The sequence below is a fragment of the Dermochelys coriacea genome, chromosome 9 (genome assembly GCF_009764565.3).
Source record: "Dermochelys coriacea isolate rDerCor1 chromosome 9, rDerCor1.pri.v4, whole genome shotgun sequence".
Lineage (NCBI taxonomy): Eukaryota > Metazoa > Chordata > Testudines > Dermochelyidae > Dermochelys > Dermochelys coriacea.
Genome location: NC_050076.1, coordinates 78,316,118 through 78,336,378, shown reverse-complemented (window position 1 = coordinate 78,336,378; position 20,261 = coordinate 78,316,118). Strand labels below are relative to the sequence as shown.

At 49.0% G+C, this 20,261-nt stretch overlaps 1 protein-coding gene across 2 annotated transcripts; it reads right to left on the bottom strand.

Moving 5' to 3' along the window:
• Positions 1-297: 297 nt before the first annotated feature.
• P2RY4 (pyrimidinergic receptor P2Y4) lies at positions 298-19,628 on the bottom strand. Of its 2 annotated transcripts, XM_043491829.1 has the most exons (3): positions 17,044-19,628; positions 9,774-9,876; positions 298-3,588 (listed from the first exon to the last, which is right to left on the bottom strand). In XM_043491829.1, exon 3 carries the CDS (start codon positions 3,570-3,572, stop codon positions 2,460-2,462), a length of 1,113 nt encoding a protein of 370 aa, XP_043347764.1. In that variant the 5' UTR covers positions 3,573-3,588; positions 9,774-9,876; positions 17,044-19,628; the 3' UTR covers positions 298-2,459. The 2 variants fall into 2 exon arrangements, with proteins under 2 accessions (XP_043347764.1, XP_038272538.1); XM_038416610.2 differs by lacking the exon at positions 9,774-9,876 and having other exon boundaries at positions 299-3,588; positions 17,044-18,587.
• Between the last annotated feature and the right edge of the window lie 633 nt (positions 19,629-20,261).

The following is a 20,261-nucleotide window of genomic DNA, read 5'->3' as shown; positions in this document are numbered from 1 at the left end:
GCCCATCCTCAGTTGTGGGAGAGGCACTGAAACATAGTGCATGTGGGGGTGAATGGTGCTGGAGTGTGTGAAAGCCATTTCAGGTATGATCTGGTGGGAAAAATTAGCAAAAAGGAGGGAAAATGCCCCTTCCTACCACAGGCCTTTCTGCTTAGGGCTCGAACCTTTTTATTTGAATACTTGAGCCCACTAAGTGCAAACCTAAAGGGACTGGGGAAATTTCCCCAGCAGGAGAAATGTAGGTGCAAATCATGCTGAGCTTGGAGTCTCCATTTGGTACAATACCAACCTCACAAATCATCTAAGACCTTCTTTGGAGGCCCTGGGAAACCACTTGGGCCTTCCCCTCCACTACCCTTCCCCTTTACAAGACCTCTCAGGAGGTAGCAGGTGTGCCCTCAGTTATTTCCCCCTCTGACTGCAGTGGAAAACTCACTTTGGCCATTTCCAGGAGTCCTGAGGGGTGAAACTGACTCTGAACTCTCCTGAGGCCCTAAGGAAATGTGCCAAGCCACTGAGCCCAGGCGTATGTGTCACCTGGCATTTCTTCCTTTCTCAGCTTTCAGCAATGGACTCTTCACAGCCTGGCTGAGCCAAATGGACCTTCAATGTGGCATTTAAAAGATTCTCATGCATGCCAGTTCTCTCCTGTTTATTGATTTCCTGGTGGCAATAGAGAGGGAAACAGTCTTGGGCCTTAGGAAAATTGCTCAGGAAAACATTTTATTCATGGATCAATTAGTTGCTTTCATGGGCTTCATTGCCCTGGGGGCTCTGCCCATCCTCCAGCCACCTGGAGCTAGGAGAGTGGGAAGCAAAGGTGCTGTGATGCCTTCTCTGTTAGTTATATGGCGAGTCATGCTGTCCTGTACACAAAGGGACAGAGACGTGTAACAGCATCTACAATACACACACAATTCCATGGCCGCTGCTCAGGCTTTAACTCTGTATGCATCGCTACCCCGTCACCTGCATCCTGCCAGAGCCAGCCCCGGTCTCTCTTCTGCACCGCTAGAGCCAATGCCCTGAAAGTGCTCCCTTGCCAGCCCTGGCTGCCTCGTGGCATGGTGCCTGCACCATCAACAGCAGCTCAGCTACTTTTGCTTTTGATTCAGACTCAGGTTCCCCCAGCTTAGAGCAGCAAAAGGGAAGTAAGGCAAATGAGGTGAAGTCAGTGACGGTCAGGAATCCAGGAGATACCCTTCTGCCAGCAGGGAGTTCACAGCTGGCATGGCAGCCACTGCTCCGTACAAATACTGACTCAGGCCATGACATAGCATCATCTGAGCATGGTCAGGAAAGATTCCTGACATGACAGACTCCCCCCTACTGTTGAAACTATGGCCAGCAAAAGGCCAGGCCACTGGGCCCAGGAATCCAGGTCAGTTATTTCCTCTCCCCTCCTCTGTCTGACCCTTGTGTTGTCCTCAGTAGCATATGCTGCGGGAGCTCCCCTCTAGCTCCCCTCCCACACGCTTTGACCCAGCGTTGACCCCATTAGGTCACTTAGTTACTGTTTATAAAGTGCTACATATTCTTCTTTATCAGTGTTGTCCCTATTGATTTTTCAGCAGGGGTCTCTATTTTCTCTGGGTCACTTTGAAGGAAGCTCTATATGGGTTTTCTGTGCCTGGGAAGACAGGCTCCTTTCTTCTTACCTGGACCCCTCTACGTAGCATATCATTAGACCCAGCATGCCCTATTCTCAGTCCTCAGCTCCCTAGCATTGTACCACAGACGCTAGGCTGTGATCTTCCCTTGTCAGCAGCCCAGGGCCCCAGGCTACTTGAAACAGCCTACTTGGGCTTCTCCCAAAAAAAGTCAGGAGGCCAGTTTTGTGGCCTGTGGTCAATTGCTGACTCCTTTTCTATGGTAAAATCCTCCATCTCTTTGCTCTCAGCCTCAGGCACTGGGGCTTCTAGGTTCCTAGGCTTCTGACCAGCGAAGTGTCACCATGTCCTCTCCCTTCCCACTGCTCTGCCCCCACTTGCATCTGAAGCAGGGAATTCTTGTATGCTTCATAAGACAATCCCTCTGGCCTCCCCCATTTCCTTATGGGATGTAGGGGTCTCTTCTCTTTGCACTCCCATTAGCGTTACTCCAGGCAGTCCTCCCAAGCTATGACAAGACAGGAAATATCCCTGGCTCTGAGACAGATGTTCAGTCTGTGTGAGAGGGGTGGAGCATTCTCTGAGCATGGGAGTGTAAACCTAGTTCAAAAGCATTCAGAGGTTAAACCTGGTGCCAGAATAATTGTGTCAGAAGCAGACACAGCACAGTAGGGAAATAATTCACAGAGATTAGGAGGAGGTGGAGGAGACCTCCATTCTGGAGTGAGACTAATCCAGCAACTCTATTGGCTTCCCTAATGCTGGTCCCACATGCTGGCCTCGATGCATACTGGCTCCCCAGGCTCTAGCCCTTTCAATACCCCTCGCTGCTTCCATTGTCTGTCAGTTTCACTCCCTTTTCTCAGCATCATTTATGGAGTAGTTGGCACCTCGGGAGGTGGAGAAGCCATTCTTCTTGAGTTGTGAGACAAGGGCTAGAGTAGATGTGTTCTTGGCATTGGGCATTTTGATCGCAGCCCGACGCAGCCTTCCCCTGTATTTATCCCCAGCCAGAAAGTACAGGATGGGGTCTATGCAGCTGTTGATGCTGGCCAGAGGCCGTGTGACCTTGTAGGTGAAGTTGACGATGTTGAGGGTCCTGCAGTTGGCTTGGAAGAGCCGGGCAGTATAGTATAATGTCCGTGTGATGTGGAAGGGTAGGAAGCAGATGGCGAAGACTGTGATTACAATGATGATAATCTTGATAGAGCGTTTCTTGGAGAAGTGGATGTTCTGGTTGGAGCTGGATAGGCTGGGTTTCCAAAGCCTCTTTGCCATCAGGCTGTAGCACACGACGATCACCAGAAAGGGGATGCCAAAGAGGAGGGCCATGATTGAGGAGCTGTAGTGCACATAGTGGTCAAACTCTTCAGGCTTGGTGGTGTCGTGGCAAAGGGTGTCATTGCCCCTGGGGCTGGTGGTGACAAAGATCAGGTTGGGTATGAGGCAGATGGTGACAATGAACCACACACCCACACAGATGAGGCGGGCATGCTTGGTCTTCACCCACCCGAGCGACTGAATGGGGTGGCAGATCCCCATGTAGCGGTGCACGCTGATGCAGGTGAGGAAGAGTATGCTACTGTACAGATTGGCATAGAAGAGGAAGCGCACAATCTTGCAGAGTCCCTCTCCAAAGGGCCAGTTGTTGCGGTCAGCATAGTAATAGACCAGGGTGGGGAGGGAAAGCACGTATAGGGTGTCTGAGACAGCCAGATTGAACATGTAGGTGGTGGTGGCATTCCAGGGCCTCATCTTGCAGATGAACATCCACAAGGCCCAGGAATTGAGCAGCAGCCCCACCACAGAGACAAACCCATAGGACATGGGCAGCAGGATGAATTTAAACTCCTCATTGAAGACGCAATTCTCCTCACCATCGCTGGTAGTATTTGCTGTCAGCTGGAAAGCGGGTGTTGGAGTCAACAGAGCAACTGAGAATGTCCCCACCAAAGTGGCCATTGCCTGAAGCCAATCTCTGAAAAAGCAACAATAATAAAAACATCCATTAATCACTGATCTCAGGCGGTATCAGATATGAAGAATCTAGGGAGCCAGATCTTCCTCTCCCAGGCATTCCTCCTGCTTTGATGATCGTTTGTGGGGTTTTTCCAATGCCTCCCACCTTTGGGCCTTTACCTCTTTCTAAGCCCCCTGAGTGCCACGAAGCCCGTATGAGATCCTACAAGTATACATCAGAAGAAAAGCCTGTTTCTCCCACCCCCCCAAACTCTAGCAGCTACTCAGATAATCCCACTGTTTTCCTAACAATGAGATCTTTGTGAGCCTTAGCAGCCCCACACTCGATGCCAGCACAGCCTCTCAAAAACAGATTCAGACTAATTAGCATGTCCTCAACGATGCTGCAAATCCCAGAGGGGTGATTTACAAAGGAAAGAGTGCAAGGTCACTGGAGAGGAAAGAGTCTTGCCTGGAGGCACATTCTGCTCTGGAGAAATCCCTGAAGAGCTGCTAAAGGGGCCTCTTGGAAGAACACTGTCCATCAGCATTGAGAGGGGCCTCAGGTCCCCCTGAATTGGAGGCAGTCCCAGTTTCAGAACACTGATCTCTGAGCCACACAGAGAAGAGTCATTACAAAGTGGAGTCCCATCCCAGCACAGCTGTGAGCTCAGAATCCAGGTGGGATATGTCCCAGGTTGCACATCAACAGCAGGGGCCCAGGAGTTGTGAGTGTCTGGCAAATGAATCCCCAGGGCAGGGAAAGAGCCATAAAATGGCTCCACTTGCATCTCAGAATATCTACAGCCCAGAGTCCTGATTCTCCCCTGCAGGAGATGAGTAACTTGCATCCAGTAGCTTCATCCCATGCAGGAGTCGAGCCTCAGAAGGTTCTGAGCACCTCAGCAGCCCCCAGAATTTCCCTAAAGATTTTGAAATTAGCTCATTTCCCTGCGTGGCATTTTCAGAAAGGCGGCAGCCCATCACCCAGGGCACCAGCTGCAATGAGGGACCACAGGCAGAAATCAGGAGGAGGAAATTGACAAAACTCACTAAAAGCTCCCAGTGCAGAAGACAAAAGTGCAGCTGAGTGAAGCAAAGCAGCTGATCCAGGCAGGCAGTAGATGACCTGGGCACACTTGCTTTATCACCATGCCCCAGTGCCCATTCCACTATGAAGCCAACACTTGTGTAGCTCTATTAACAAAAGGCCAAAGTCACATCAAGGGCAAGGACAAAAGGCATAAACTGGTGAATGGTGTGCTGAGTGACACGGCCCCCTCCAAGAATAAAGGGTATCTACGGTATTTGGCTTCTCAATCCCAGAGCAGGAGTTCATGATAAGCAGTGCCCAGCAGGCCCCAATGCTCTCAGGATTGCCACTCAGTCTGCACCACATCCCATCACCAACCCTGAATCTACAGACACCTGCTGGTAATCCCCCTCACAGTGGATTGTCCTGCGAGCAGCAACCTGAAGAAATCGGCTCTGAAGCCCTGTTGTGAGGGCCAAGCTTCCTGCCAGAACGTGGGGATGGAGAAGGTATATATTTTGGCTGTAAAGGGCACTAACTTGGATCTGTCTGTTGCATCAATGTCTGGTTGGCTGGTCATTCCCACCACCATTTCCAGCATCAGAGGATTAAATGAATTAAAAAATGGTTACATGATAATCTCACAAAGTAGCTGTAAACAGGGAATAGTCATCCAACGTGGATTTTCCTAGCAGGGGCCCGCAGAGCTCTGTTCTTGGCCCTAATGCTATTAAATAGCTTAATCAATAATCCAGAAGAAAAGCTATAAGCCACTACTGGTAAAATTTCAGACGACACAAAAATTGGTAAAAATAACAATGGGGACAGACCAGTTGTACAGGCTAACCTGGATCGCTTGGTAAGGTGTGATCATTTGCATAATATGCATTTTAATATAGCCAATTGCAAGTCATACTAGCATCAAAGAATGTAGGTCACAGTAAATGATGGACTTGTGGCACTTTAGAGACTAACAAATTTATTTGAGCATAAGCTTTCGTGAGCTACAGCTCGCTTCATCGAATGCATCCGATGAAGTGAGCTGTAGCTCAAGAAAGCTTATGCTCAAATAAATTTGTTAGTCTCTAAGGTGCCACAAGTACTCCTTTTCTTTTTGCGAATACAGACCAACACGGCTGCTACTCTGAAACCTGTCATTAAATGATGGGACACAGTATTCTAGAATGCAGTGACACTGACAAGGACTGAAGGGTCATGGTAGGTACCCAATTTAACATGAGCTCCCAGTGCAATGCTGTAACAAAGGGGGCAAATATGACCTTAGACATATACACAAGAGCATACAAGTAGGAGTAGGAAGCTAGTATTACCTCAATATAGGGCAGTAGTGAGACCACTACTGCAATAGTGTGTTCAGTTCTGCTGTCCACTTTTAAAAAGGAATGTTGAAAAACTGTAATGACTGGAGGTCTGGAAAACATGCCTTACAGTGAAAGCATTAAGAAGCTCAATCTAACCAAAAGAAGGTTGAGAGGTGACTTGATCACAGCTTATTACAGGGGTGAGCAAACTTTTTGGCCTGAGGGTCACATCTGGGTATGGAAATTGTATGGCGGGCCATGAATGCTCATGAAATTGGGGGTTAGAGTGTGGGAGGGGTGAGGGCTCCAGCGGGAGGTGCAGGCTCTGGGGTAGGGCCAGAAATGAGGAGTTCAGGGTGTAGGAAGGGGCTCCGTGCTGATGCAGGGGGGAGGGCTCTGGTTGACAGTGCAGGCTCTGGGGTGGGGCTGGGGATGAGGGGTTTGGGGTGCAGGAGGGTGCTCTGGAATGAGTTCGGAGGGCGAGAGGGGGATCAGGGCTGGGGCAGGGGCTTGGAACATGGGAGGAGGTCAGGGGTGCAGGCTTGAGGCGGCGCCTGCCTCAAGCAGCTCCCAGAAGTAGCGGCATGTCCTCCCCTCCAGCTCCTATGCTCTGCGCGCTGCCCTGTTTGCAGGTGCCACCATTGCAGCTCCCATTGGCTGGGGTTCCCACTCCCGGCTGCCCCTACGCCTAGGAGCTGGAACCGGAGGGGAGACATGCCACTGCTTCCAAAAGCCTCACAGAAAGCCCCTGACCCTGCTCCCCAGCTGAAGCACCAAAGTGGGGCAAGCCTATGGTCCTGCTCCCCAGTGGGACCTCGAGGACCAGATTAAAAGGCCTGATGGGCCGGAAGCGGCCTGCAGGCTGTAGTTTGCCCACCCTGGTCTATTAGTATCTACATGGGGGAAAGATTTCCGATAGCAGCTCTTTAATCTAGGAGAAAAAGGCATAATGCAATCCAAAGGTTGGAAGGTGAAGGTAGACACAGTCAAATTAGAAATAAGGTGCATATTTTTTACAGTGAGGTTAATTAACCACTGGAACACCATCCTTAGGGTTGTGGTCGATTCTCCATCACTTGAAGTCTTTAAATCAAGACTGGATCATGCTATAGTTATGTGCTTGATACAGAGTTTATTGGGTGCAGTTCTCTGGCCTGTGTTATACTGGGGGATCAGACTAGATGGTTTAATAGTACTTTCTGGGCTTAAAATCCATGACCCAATGAAATTGCTACATTCTTCTCATCAAGGGCATGATGCCCAGAGATGCTGCATGATGCTGCACGTGGCTCACAACTGTACACATGTTCAGAAGAAGACAAGGTGATAGTGCATGGTAGTGGGGATGCTGGTTTACAAAGGTGCAGGGCAGTAGCCAGACCTCTGTTTGTGTTATATATCAACCTCCCATCCTGTTTGTCTCTTTCATCTACCTGTTGTATCCTATCTGACATGTAGATTGTGAGGTCTCTGTGGCAAGGACTATCTCCTTCATTACTTGGCTGTAAAGTGCCTAGTACAACAGGGCCCTGATCCTTGACTGTGGTTCCTGGACCTACGGTAATAATAATCCTGCAGGTGGACTGGGATGCAGGTGAGACTGAGTTGCAAAGGGAGCATACAAGGCTGCTGTGTAGGATTTCCACCTGCAGGACATCCAATGCTAGTGTCAATCATATCCCTTGATTGCAGTATTTACTTGTGTTCCAGATGGAACTGGATCTTGAAGCCCAAACTAAACACTCTCTGCAATTTCCCTCCAGCTACCAAAGGTGCAGATTGCTGCACAGGTTTATTACAGAGCTAAATTATATTATTCAGTATCCTTGGAGAGCAAATGCCTTGAGTTCAGCGGGCAGGCAGGCCCTATCAAATATTAACAAATGGAGCTCAGCCAGTTCCACTGTAAACAGATGAGAAAAATGGGAAAGTAGGAAAGTCTAGCAACCTTCACCAAAGCTGCTGTTACCAGCTACAGGACACTTCTGCAAGTTGTGACTTGGCTTTCCTGTGAGGAATGCTGCAGGATTGTAGCATTGCCTTTGGTTATAATGACTTCCCTGAGAAACCACCACTGGAAATCCAGACACTACAGGAAATATTGCTGGGGATTTAGGAGATGGCCTTTGTCCCTCTGAGTCAGTGCTAAATCAACGCCCCACTGTGACTGTGCTGTAGGAGGCATGATATTCCAGAGGAGATGAAATGCTGAACCTCCTGACCACCTGTGATACTTTTCACAAGAATGTCAAGTTCTCAGCCCCCTAAGCTGACTAGTTTATGTAACCTTATGCCTCCCTAAAATTCCTCTGCAGTTTCTATTGGATCCAGGTTTCTTTTTTCTCTCCTCTCCTAGAGTGCCGTAGAATATTGATGTTAATCGGCAATCACTGTGATAAGCATGATATAAATACCCAGTGATCGATCAGATATCTGCAGGTTCATAAATCAGTAGTGCTCTATTGAAGTCAATAGAAATATGCCAGTTTACACCAGTTGAGAATCTGGCCATAGAAGCAGCTTCCATGTCCCACTCCAGGGCTCTGTCCATCAATTCCTTTCTGAATATGCACAAGGTAGAGGCTTCCTGTGAGTGTTTACTGGCTAGAAGATCCCTCTGGGTCAGGTGAAGTTTGATTTACTTTGAAGTGGTGCCCACTTCAACCAGGCATTTGGTTTGGCCAGTGTGTCCCTGGGAAGCATTAAACACTTTCTCTCCTAACTGAAGGACAATGTAGATCTCACTTGCTGCCCAGATGGAAGCTGCTCTATTGAACAGTCCTGTACAGAAAGAAAGGAAGAATAAAATGGGGTGAATGGAACAGTAGGAACAAGCCTGTGTCCACTCAGCTGCTAAGGAGTGGTTGGAGTTTTCTTTCTAGTAGTAACCATGTGGAAACCATGGGATTCTCCCAGGCAGTCTCTGGACTCACACATGCAGCCAGACATACGTTGAAGCCTATCTTCAGTCTAGGACTGGATATTGGAGATGTCTCCATCATACACTTCCTCATCTGATCAGCACCTCATCTAGGCAGAGACCAGAGCCATTCCACAATGATAATGAACAACCAAAGTTGGTCCACTGCTGAAGACTCCTGAACGCCCTAGGTTTTCAACTCGCCCTAGGAGAAAAGCCACACAAACACAAGGCCAAAGCACCAACAAGTTAGTACAGTACAATCACCTGTTGTCCACTACCATCGGCACCCAACCCATCCAATCCCCCCACCCCACACTGACTAAGAAGACACCAGGGTTGAGAAATGAACGACAGCAGTTGAGGCACAAAGGCAGAAAGTTCAAACCCCAGAGATGCAAAAAACATTCTGAATCACACAACTGCTACTCTGAAAAAAAAACATTCTGAATCCCTCAGCCAGCAGCACAAACAACACTTCCAGGACTAGGCCACTGCAGTAACAGAGTTAAAATGAGCCTTCTACTCATCAACAATAAATGCAGCAGAATCAGGGCCATCAGAGCTTTATTTTCACATCATTAGTGAACCAGCTAATCAACCCCAACTGCGTAGCCCAGACTTCAGAGCCAAGCATCGACCATAGTGAAGAGCTGTCAGCACACTTCACTGATAAGATCAGCCAAATACCTATGGAGCTAACTGGGACAGAAAATTCCTCCCCGATATGATTTGTATTACCTGCCCCATGGCCCATGACTAAGTCTGGCTCAATCACACAAGACAAAGCTCAAAAAACCCTGAAACATATTAGAGCCACAACCTGTGAAACAGATCCATGCCGCTTTTGGCTGGTACAAGCCAAAGAATAACAAGTCTACCTACTCCTAATGGAAATAGTCAGTGCCCCTTCAGAGATGCACACCTACCAAACTCCTTGGAAAATGCAGTAGTTCACCCAGTCATCAACTATAGCCAGCACTTGACCCTGAAGATCTCTCCAGTTACCATCCTGTCTTCAACCTCCCATACCTGGGCAAAATAATTGAGAAAATAGTTCCAACATATGACATCAGCCAACACATAGGATATCTCAGAATCAGGGTTCAGCTCAAGGCACAGCACAAAGACCACTCTAGTAACACTAAAAGACAATCTTCTCATAGCCATGGACACAGGTCAGATCTCCATGCTCACTCTGCTGGACCTCTCTGAAGCCTTGGATACTGTGGACCATAAGGCGCTACTAACACACCTATGTGACATAGCTGGAGTAGTCAGTTCAGCATTACGGTAACTCCAATCATTCCTCTCCGGCAGACCCAGAGTGGTGATAGGTAGTGGCTCTTCCTCTCCAAAGGCCTCACCTGGTGGGACCTGTTGGATCCACACTATCTCTGCTTCTCTTCACTAATTGAGACCACTGGGAGAGAGAGACAGACCTCATGGGATCAGCTGCCAACAGTATGCCAAGGACACAACTGTTTATCTCATCCTGAATTGATGCAGCCACTGCCATTACTAAAATGTCAGAATGTCTACAAGAAATAAGCTCTTGGATGATGAGCAGCTGATTCAAGCTAAACCTGAGCAAAACCAAAAGGATGCTAGTTGGAAACAGGAAACACTTTGAAGAGCTGGCCAAGATGTTGTCTCCACCTTTCATTGAAGGCATGCAGCCCCTGTTGGTCAGAGTGGTACAAAACCTCTGGGTCTTGTTTGATTCCTTGCTAAGCCTGGATAAACAGGCAGTATCAGTTTCCAAAAATGCCTTATTTCACCTTCAGATTATTAGGAAACTTAAGCCATTCCCCCCGGACCAGGACCTGTCCCATATTAATCGATGCATTTGTCACCTCCAGACTGGGTTACAGTGGATCATTGTATCTGAAACTGAATGTCAAGATGATGCACAGGCTCCAACTGATACAGAATGTGGATGCCCACTTTCTCCATGGCATAGGCTGCCATGAGCACATCAGGCCTGTGCTCAAGTCCCTCCACCTGCTCCAAGACCAGTTTAAGTCCTTGGTCCTAATTTTCAAAGAAATTAATGGATTGGCTACATCAGGGACCGAATTTTGAACAGTGAATCATCATGAAAGCTGTTCTCCTCTGGGGCAATAAAAATCTCAAAGCCCTGGGCAAAGCTCATGAGGGCTGGGACAATGCATGGAACAGTCTTCCAGAAGTGATCAAGCAAATCCGGAGCCTGATATCTTGAGGAACCAGCAAGGTCTTCCTCTTTGAGAAAGCCTTTCCACTCTACGTGGTGCTCACAATATGAACACCCCCTTCTATTCTCAAACCCTTACCCACTACTATCACCCCCCAAAAAACAACCCCACACTCTATCCTAAAGAGTTTTGATTCTGAAAAGGGAGGAGTGTGAGAGACGTTTTGAAGTCCACTAAGGACTTTGCTATTGTTGTTCATAGAATCATAGAATATCAGGGTTAGAAGGGACCTTAGGAGGTCATCTAGTCCAACCCCCTGCTCAAAGCAGGACCATTCCCCAACTAAATCATCCCAGCCAGGGCTTTGTCAAGCCTGACCTTAAAAACCTCTAAGGAAGAATGTTATTGTTGATTTTATGTGGATGCCACTATAAAAATAGTGATAAATAGTAGATAAATAGGAACTACTCACTCTTTCTTTAGCCCTGGAGGCTGCAGAGAGCCTGAGATGGGAGAAGCCACTGTCAGATTCTGAACTGACACATCTTTCTGTGCCAGGGTCTCTCCTTAGTGGACATAACCTGGCAATAAAGTGTCATGACAGCTGGGAGATAAGGAGCTGTGGAATGTTCCCTATCTCAGAAGATTGAATGATTAACCAATGGAAACCCTGTAAACTCTGCAATTCACCATGGGGACAGCAACATTATCTCACTGGTGACAGCGCTTTAAGGTGTTTAGGATTCCACAGAGTGAGCAAGTGGATGTGTCCTCTTTACAAAACTGCACAGGAAATTCCCCAACTCTGCACAATGAGCCCAGTTTCAGGACTGAAGGAATGAGTCACTGAGAAATACCAGGCATGAAATTGCCCTGGGTTATTTGGGGAATCTCCCATATAGAGCAGAATAACACAAAGCTCCCTTGGGCTGATAGAGCTCAGCAAACCTAAGTTCAGGGCAGACTATACTTGGTGATGGGACCTCAGCTATGGAACACATCTTCCATGAGTGGCTCAGACTGAGCCTTCTTCAGATCTCTGGGCAAAAACCATCTCTTCACCGAGGTCTCCCCTAGGAATGGCATCTCTCTAAGAGAAGAACATTTCCAGGAATGGGGAGAGGCAAAGAGCTGCATCATGCAAATCTTAGTTGTTTGACATTTGAATGCTGTGTTGATGGGCCTTATGAATACCGGAGATAGATGCCATCTGCTGAAGAGGATGGAGCAGGGCTAGAGCTAAAAGAAAGGTAGGGAAGACATATTTGGAATCCCTCTGCTCTGGAGCAAGTTCCTCCTTCAAAAAGTGTTACCAATAGTGGCAGAACAAGGCTCCCAAAAGCTTATCTTCTCCTCATGGGGCAGAAGGGTGTGAGACAGTGACACCCAATAGGACACATGCCTGCTGCCAGCTCACAGAGAGGGATCCCAGCTTCTCTCTGTGCCCTGCCCAGATCATTATCAAGGGGTAATCCCCTGCCTCCCCATCCTCACTTCCCTGCTGATGTCCTTCCCTCAGCCCTGCCCCTCCCAGCAATCACTCCTATCAAGTTGTTTGCTTTCCTGAGGCCAGAGCTCTATATTTTCTCTCACTGTTGACACTGGCTGTGAAACTGCTGGGGAAATGAGAAGATGCACCCTTCAGATGGGATGCAGGAAGACATTCTGAGGCCAGAGGCAGCTTGGAGCAGCTCAGAACAAGAACAGGATTCTGCACCCAGCCAAGAGGACCCTCAGTAGCCATTGTCCAGGATCCCTCCCAGTCCCAACTGGTCAGTCTAAAGTGCTCCCAATTTCAGGTGTCCTTGACAGGGCACAGAGGATTCATAGGTTATAAAGCCAGAATGGACCATTATGATCATCTAGTCTGCCTTCCTGCATAACACAGGCCATAGAACTGCCCTGAATTAATTCCTGTTTGAACTGGAACAAATCTTTCAGAAAAACATCCTATCTTGATTTATAAATGTCCACTGATGGAAGATGCACAACCCTGGGTTAATAGTTCCAATGCTCAATTACCTTCACTCTTAACAAACTGCATCCTATTTCTAGTCTGAATTTCTCTCGCTTCAACTTCCAGCCCTTGGATCTTGTTGCACCTTTGTCTGCTAGTTTGAAGAACCCTCTGTTATCAAACTCCTGTCCCCATGTATGCAGTGATATTGAAGTCAAGTCAGTCCCAGGATATTAGAGAAACAAGGTCCGTGAGGTAATGCCTTTTACTGGACTAACTTCTGTTGGTGAGAGAGACAAGTTATTGAGCTTACATAGAACTCTTCTTGAGGGCTCCTGAAGAAGACCTCTGTGTCAGCTCAAAAACTTGTCTCTCTCACCAACAGAAGTTGGTCTAATAAAAGATATTATCTTTGCCCAAGTAGGTACTTATAGACTGCTCAAGTCACCCCTGAACCTTCCATTTGTTGAGCTAAACAGCTTGAGCACTGGGAGTCTGTTATAATCATTCCCATGGCTGAACCTTCTCCAATTTATTAACATCCTTCTTGAACTGAGCACACCAGAACTGAACTCAGTATTCCAGCAGTGGTGCCACACACAGAGGTGATAACAACACCCCTACTTCTACCTGAGGTTTCTCTTTATGCATTCAGTGATCACATTAGCTCTATTGACCATGGTATTGCACTTGGAGCTTATGTTCAGTTGATTATCCACCAGGAGCCCAAGTCCTTTTCAGAGTCACTGCCCAAGATAAAAAGAAAAGGAGTACTTGTGGCGCCTTAGAGACTAACAAATTTATTAGAGCATAAGCTTTCGTGAGTTACAGCACGAAAGCTTATGCTCTAATAAATTTGTTAGTCTCTAAGGTGCCACACGTACTCCTTTTCTTTTTGCGAATACAGACTAACACAGCTGCTACTCTGAAACCTGCCCAAGATAGCATCTTCCATCCTGTAAGTATGGCCTGCATGCTTTTTCCTAGATGTAGGACTTTACATGTATAAAACCATATTGTTTGCTTGCACCCTGCTTATCAAGTGATCTGAATGACCTGACCTGTTCATTATGTTTTCAGTCAGTTCATGGACAAAAATAGTAAATAGCATAGGGCCAAGAACTGATCCTTGCAGGACCCACTAGAAACACACCCATGCACTCATGATTCCCCATTTACAATTACATTTTAAGACCGGTCAGTTAACCAGTTTTTAATGTGTTTAATGTGTGCCTTGTTGATTTTGTGTGATACCATCTCAAATGCCTTACTGAAGTGTGTCGATTACCTCACCACTATTACCTTTATCAATCAAACTTGTAACCTCACCCCAAAAAAAAAAATCAAGTACCAGGGCAGTGAGGGGGGGGAAGGGTTCAGGTCCCATACACTGAACAGAATGTGATCCCCAGAAACTTCTTAACTGTGGCTTACTGCATCTGAATGTGTCAATGCTCTTGGCCCTGACACATGAGGAATGCCTACACTGGAGCTGGAGATGTAATTTCCAGCTCAGGGAGACATACCCACGCTAGCTTTGATCAAGATCAAGACCTAAAAATAATGTAGCTGTGGCTGCATAGTCAGCAGGATGATAGCCAATGGAAGGTGCAGCATGGCCAGGTTCTGGAAGGAGATGGGCCTCATCTGTCTAGGAGAAGGGCAGAGCCTATAGAGGGGGAGGGGATGTAAGGTGTAGAACAGTGATGACCACCCAAAAAGATGTATGATCAGTGTCAGACAATGCAGCATGGACTCCCTCTCATAAGCAGCCCCTTTGTTCCCCCCTATAGTTCTAGCCCACATGCAATGTGCGCAGCACTGAGATGCTGTTAATGAAGCACCAGCCTCTGCAACGGCCATGCATGCAAATCTACAGTGACCAAGAAACAGTGAGCGCCACAGCTGGTGGGGGCACTAGGGGATCTCCCGCTGCCCACACCCAATGCTTCCTGCTGCCAAGTTTTAAATCAAGACTGAATGTTTTTCTCAAAGATCTGCTCTGGGAATTATTTTGGGGTTGTTCTGTGACTTGCGCAATACAGGAGGTCAGACTAGATGATCACAGTGAACTCTTTTGGCCTTGGAGTCTATGAAACTCCCTCCACCTACTCTCACTGCTGGAAAAGGATACTTAACCATGTGACTTTATTCCAGGTGCCTCCTAGTTTGTATATTTACACAGGCAGTTTAAAAGTGTCAATAAAATGAATAAGACTGTCAGTAAAGAGCCCAGATTTTTCTTTAGCAGCTCAAAGCTCCTGTCTCCTTCCTTTCAGGAGCCAATGATATAATACTCTGTTCTATCTGTGTGACGCACCCTTTCTTGGCAGGAAATTGCAAGGGTGAGTGTCCTAAGCCATCACTCGGGGTTGGAGTGCAGATTGCACTGCATACAGGGATGGGCATTTGGGGGCTGCTGATAGACAGACAAGCATCTCAGTGATTTAGTAGCTGAGGCACAAACCCAGTCAGGGGTCATCCTGTGACCTGGGTAGGGAGGGGCGCACCTTCATCCTCTTCCACACTCCTCTAGGAAATTGCAAAACATGAGAGGAAGTAATATAAAAGTTCCTGTGTAAGGCCCCTTGTCTATAATCATTATGCCACAGTTCTGTCACAAGGGGAGCATGATCCAATTTCTCTCTTTGAGTCTTCCCTTCACAGCAGCAGCAAGAACAGGCACAGTGGGGCCAGGTCCCCAAGGACCTTTCCCTGAAGCTAAAGACACAGCCCAACATCTCAACACTGCCACACACACCACAAGCAGCCTGCTCCTCCCCACAGTGACCCAGTTTCTCAGCCAGGCCAGATGGGAGGTGAGAGCGCTTCCCTTTTCTCTGTCAGCAGAAAGATGCCAAGAGCCAGTGTTCCCACCCACAGACCCTCGTGCAATGGGATGCATGGGGATTGCGCCTTTCACACTCCTTTGGGGAGGCAGGAGGTAACCTATGTAGTCTTTCAAAGCTAGTGGAGATCAGTGCAAGGAGCAAGTCAACCTTACCCCATGTTGGCCATGTGGGGTGAGGAAGAAGGTGAGGAGGTGGCCATGTTGAGTTGAGGAGCGGGAGGCCATGTTAGAAGAGGCAAAGAAGGCAGCCATGTTGTGGTGAGGAGGAAGAGGTGGTGATGGAGGGAGTGAGGAGGGAGCCACGTTGGGACATGAGCCAGGGCCCTGCCTGGTGACACCACACGTTGCTTTCGGTGAGTCAGTCAACCGTTTCTATTTAATACCCACAAAACCCAGACCCCATCCCTGGAGAAGCTTGGGGCCAGCTCCCCTTCAGGGGCAGGAATAGTATCAGTGTGGCTTGCCTGCTGAGGTTAGGCTAAACCCTGCGTGCCTGGACGTGGGTACAATAGGGCTGGGAGGAGATAGCTCAAGACCCCATGCTGGGGAGGATTCAATTACCAGTGTTTGGACTGTGGTGGTGCCAGAGGCCCCCATCAAGGATCAGGGTCTCGCTGTGTTAGGTGCTGTGTACACAGATAACCTCCAAGAGCTTACAGTCTGTGTCTGAGCACTTGTTGTGTGGGCCTTGGAGTGAAATTTGTTCCCTCTCAAAGTAGTTGTCTCCCCAGTCCTGGCCCCTGCCCCTTTGTTTTCCACAGGTGATTTTATTTTGCTGGTTGCTGGTTCTGGAGTGAACCCCACTCTCCAGGACAGGACCCTCCCCCACTTGGGTTTATTTGCCTTTTGAGCCTCTGGCATTCATAGGGGGTTAGTTTTGTGGCAGGGAGACAATTCATCCCATGCCCCAAACAGCACAGGTTGGCATAGGGCTCCAATACAGTTAGAGGATCTGGGTTTTCTCTCTCCCCCTCCTTCTTGCAGGTTAAGGTGACCAGTCAATAAGTGTCAAAAATCAGGATGGGGGTGGGAGGTAATAGGAGCCTATATAAGAAAAAGACCAAAAAATCGGGACTGTCCATATAAAATCGGGACATCTGGTCACCCTAGTGTAGGTTCTTGCAGTACCTCTCTGTGGCCCTTTGGGTCAGCCTGGCCATGTTGCCACAGCTCCCTGCAGGAACTCCACAGTCTCCCCACATGCCCAGCCTCACCTGCTCTCTCTGGTTTCAGGGTCAGTTCCTCAGGTGATGTGTGTCCCTGTGTGGGCTGGGCTCCAGCTTGATCCCATCCTTGGCCAGCCAGTGCTGCAGTTTCTCCTTGTCACCATACAGCTCTTGCTTTCCCTGGGCACTTGCAGAGTTTCAGGCTCGCTCTCTGAGCAAGGTGCCAGGAGAGGGAGGGCCTGGTGTGGGGAGAGGCGGGGACAGAAGCCAGAGGCTGTCAGTGCCAACTCCCTCCTTCGATTCAGCTCACCAGCTCAATGTGCACTTCTGAGCACACCCCGTCTTCAAGTCTGCCCATCCGAGGGGCACAGATCCAGCCAGAATCCCTGATCTGCAGCCTCATCGCTCCCCACGTATTCATTCCCTTTACCCTTCCTCTGCCCCATTTCAGACACTCTCATCGCTGCCTCTTGGATTGCCCAACAAACTTTCTGGTCCTTTGTAGATTCACCATGCTGACACTCCCACTGACTAGACTAGAGGGGGCATATAGGGGCAGGGAAGCTGCAGGGGGAATGGGTGCCCTGACTCAGCTGCCTGCCTGAAAAGAAATTGCACTGCAATGGAGGGCAGTGAGAAACTTGCCAGGGGGTGGGGGTGGCGTGGAAGTCACTGGCATTCTGATCGCCCATCAAAGGTAGGTGAACCATCACCACCACCCCTCCTCTCAGCTTCCCTGTCTCCCTTTGCCAGCACTGCCTTCTCCCAGCCCCAGAAGGGGACCCGCTGGATTCCTGCTGCGGTGAGACAGAGCCAAAGGCTCCTGGTTCAGGAGAAGACTCCGAAGCCCTTGCTTTGCTGCTCTTTGTCGTGATGTCCTTTGAAGATTGGTTTTACTAATGATGCTCTGCAGCGACCCGCTTTCTTGACACCTGCTGTCCAAAGGTACAGCCTGCATTTGTGCTGAGCCCTAGCATTCCCTTGTCTGGTATTTGGGCCCCAATCCTCCATGCCCTCTCTGAAGCCTCCTGTCCCCTGCCCCTTCCCTGCTGTCTTGCCTGTAGTATCTGGCCTGGCCATCCCATCACCAGAAACCTGGTCATCAAAAAACAAATAGTGCATCATTTTAGAAAACTGAACTGAATTATAAGATTCCCATTTGTGGGACTAAGGTGCCAGTTGCTTTTCAGCCTCTGCCTCGTGCCACATTCCTACCCAATGCTGTACCATACTCCTTGCCTGTGTCACACCCGTTACTCAGTACCACTGCCAGTCCTGGGCTGAGTCCTACCCTACACCATTTGGCCAGATTCCTTGGAGCCATACTGCCAGTAAGGACAGCCTGGAGTGTTGTTTGTCTCTAGCATTAGCTAGAGTTGCCCATCTGCAGCAGAACTGAGAGGCAGGTGAGAAACGGGCAGATGCAAGGTGTGGGTAACACTGCTGACTTGGAGCAGCAGATGACACATGTTGGTGCCCCCTACAGGCTGCAGCCTTCCAGGGTACTGGGGCACCTCACAATGCCATCAGCTTCTGTCCCTGAGCCAGTGAAGGTTGGACAGATGTGGAGCTGACAGGCAGGCCATGTCAGTGTCACTAGGTTCCACAAGGACCAGGAAAGTGCAGGAGCTGGGCAGGGCACAAAGGGCCAAGCCAGCATTTCCCCACCATTTTTTGTACTGGCTGTGTCAGTAGATAGGAGCCGTAAAGCTGCCATAAGTGCCCTCTGAGCAACCCCTGCTGTACAGAGCACTCAGAGTCAGTAGCGCCGGTGCTAACTCAGCCCCAAGCACCCCCAGTAGTCCATGTCGCAGAGCAGCAGGGGTTGTGGCTGCTGAATTCCCACACTCTGGTATTCACAGCTGGCAGAAAAGCCCACAAACCATTGACAGCTAGGTACAAGTTAGGGCAGCCCCTCCGGAACTGTTCTAACCTGGGCTGGCAGCTGCCTTACAGGGTTTTCTCCTTCTCCATGGTCCCTGTGCTAAGCTCAGCTCCAGTGCTGCTGAACTGGGCTCAGTGGCCCTGAGTGCCCTCCCACTTATCCCCACCCCACAGCAGAACTGGAGCCCAACCTCTCCCAGGGTAATTCCTGGGACAAAGGCTAGTGCTGCCACCTACAGGCCAGTCTGAGGAGAGTGCCTTCAAATGGATATCTGGGGCAGGTGTAGCCAGCAACACTGCCAGCCACCCTGCATGTTTCAGCCATGATGTCCCACACTGGAGTCGGACAGGCTGATGCACAAACACACCCACATCCGGCTGATGTGGCATTGAGTAGGGGCTTGACTGGATGCTCAAAGGAAACCCAAATACTTGCTCAATGTCCACCCTGAACCTCAGTGTTAAACAATACACAGAGGCTTGTGTGTCCTAGGCCCATCGCTATGCATGGGAAGGGTGCAGCTGGACTGCTCAAATATTAAGACACAGATTGCTCCACGCGGAGTACAGGAAAGAACCTGTTGAGACAAAAAGCACCAACAGCAACATTGCAAAAGGAACCAGTGTTTCCTCCCAGAAAGAAAATCCACCACAGCAGAGAGAGGGTGAGAGTGCGTGAGTGTGTGTATGTGCGTGCATGTACAGCACATACACACACAAGCTCCTCCAGGACAGCCTTCTACAGTGCGTGTGATTCAGACTCACAAGCGCCTCTGCCCACCATGTCTGTCACCAGCCAACACCTGGGTCTGCTTAGGAAAGGTTTGAGCGTTGTTGCTTAGGCTTGAGGGGCATAGGCAGAGCTCTGTGGGAAGACCAGGACTAGCAGGAGGGCTGCAGGTCAGGGCTGGGATGGATGTGTTGCTAGAGTTAGCTGGAGGGAAAAGCTTCGACCAATCTTTTTCACAATTTGCCTGGTTCTAGCCAGCACTATCACCCTCCTCCTGCCTCAAGCACCAACTTCCTCCTGTCACCACAGGGTCAGAGAAACCAGAAAGTGGACTTGATGTGGAGCTTCCTCGCAGCTTTGTGGTTTTATTGTTAATTGAAACAGAAAGTGCATCTCATGAGAAACCAGCAATATGGAGCCTATAAAAACTCTGTGAGGCAACTGCATCTAAACACAGTGTGATTGAAGGCACATGGCAGGAGGATGTGGGGTGCTCTGCAAACACCTACCTGCCATATAAGGGGCACAGCAAGCAGCCTTGTTCTCCCACAGAGGGACCAGGTCTCTGCCCTCCAGGGTGGCTGGAAGAAGCTGTTGCCCATACATAAGTGCATTAGACTAGAGTGTTCTCCCCTATGACGCACTTGGAGGC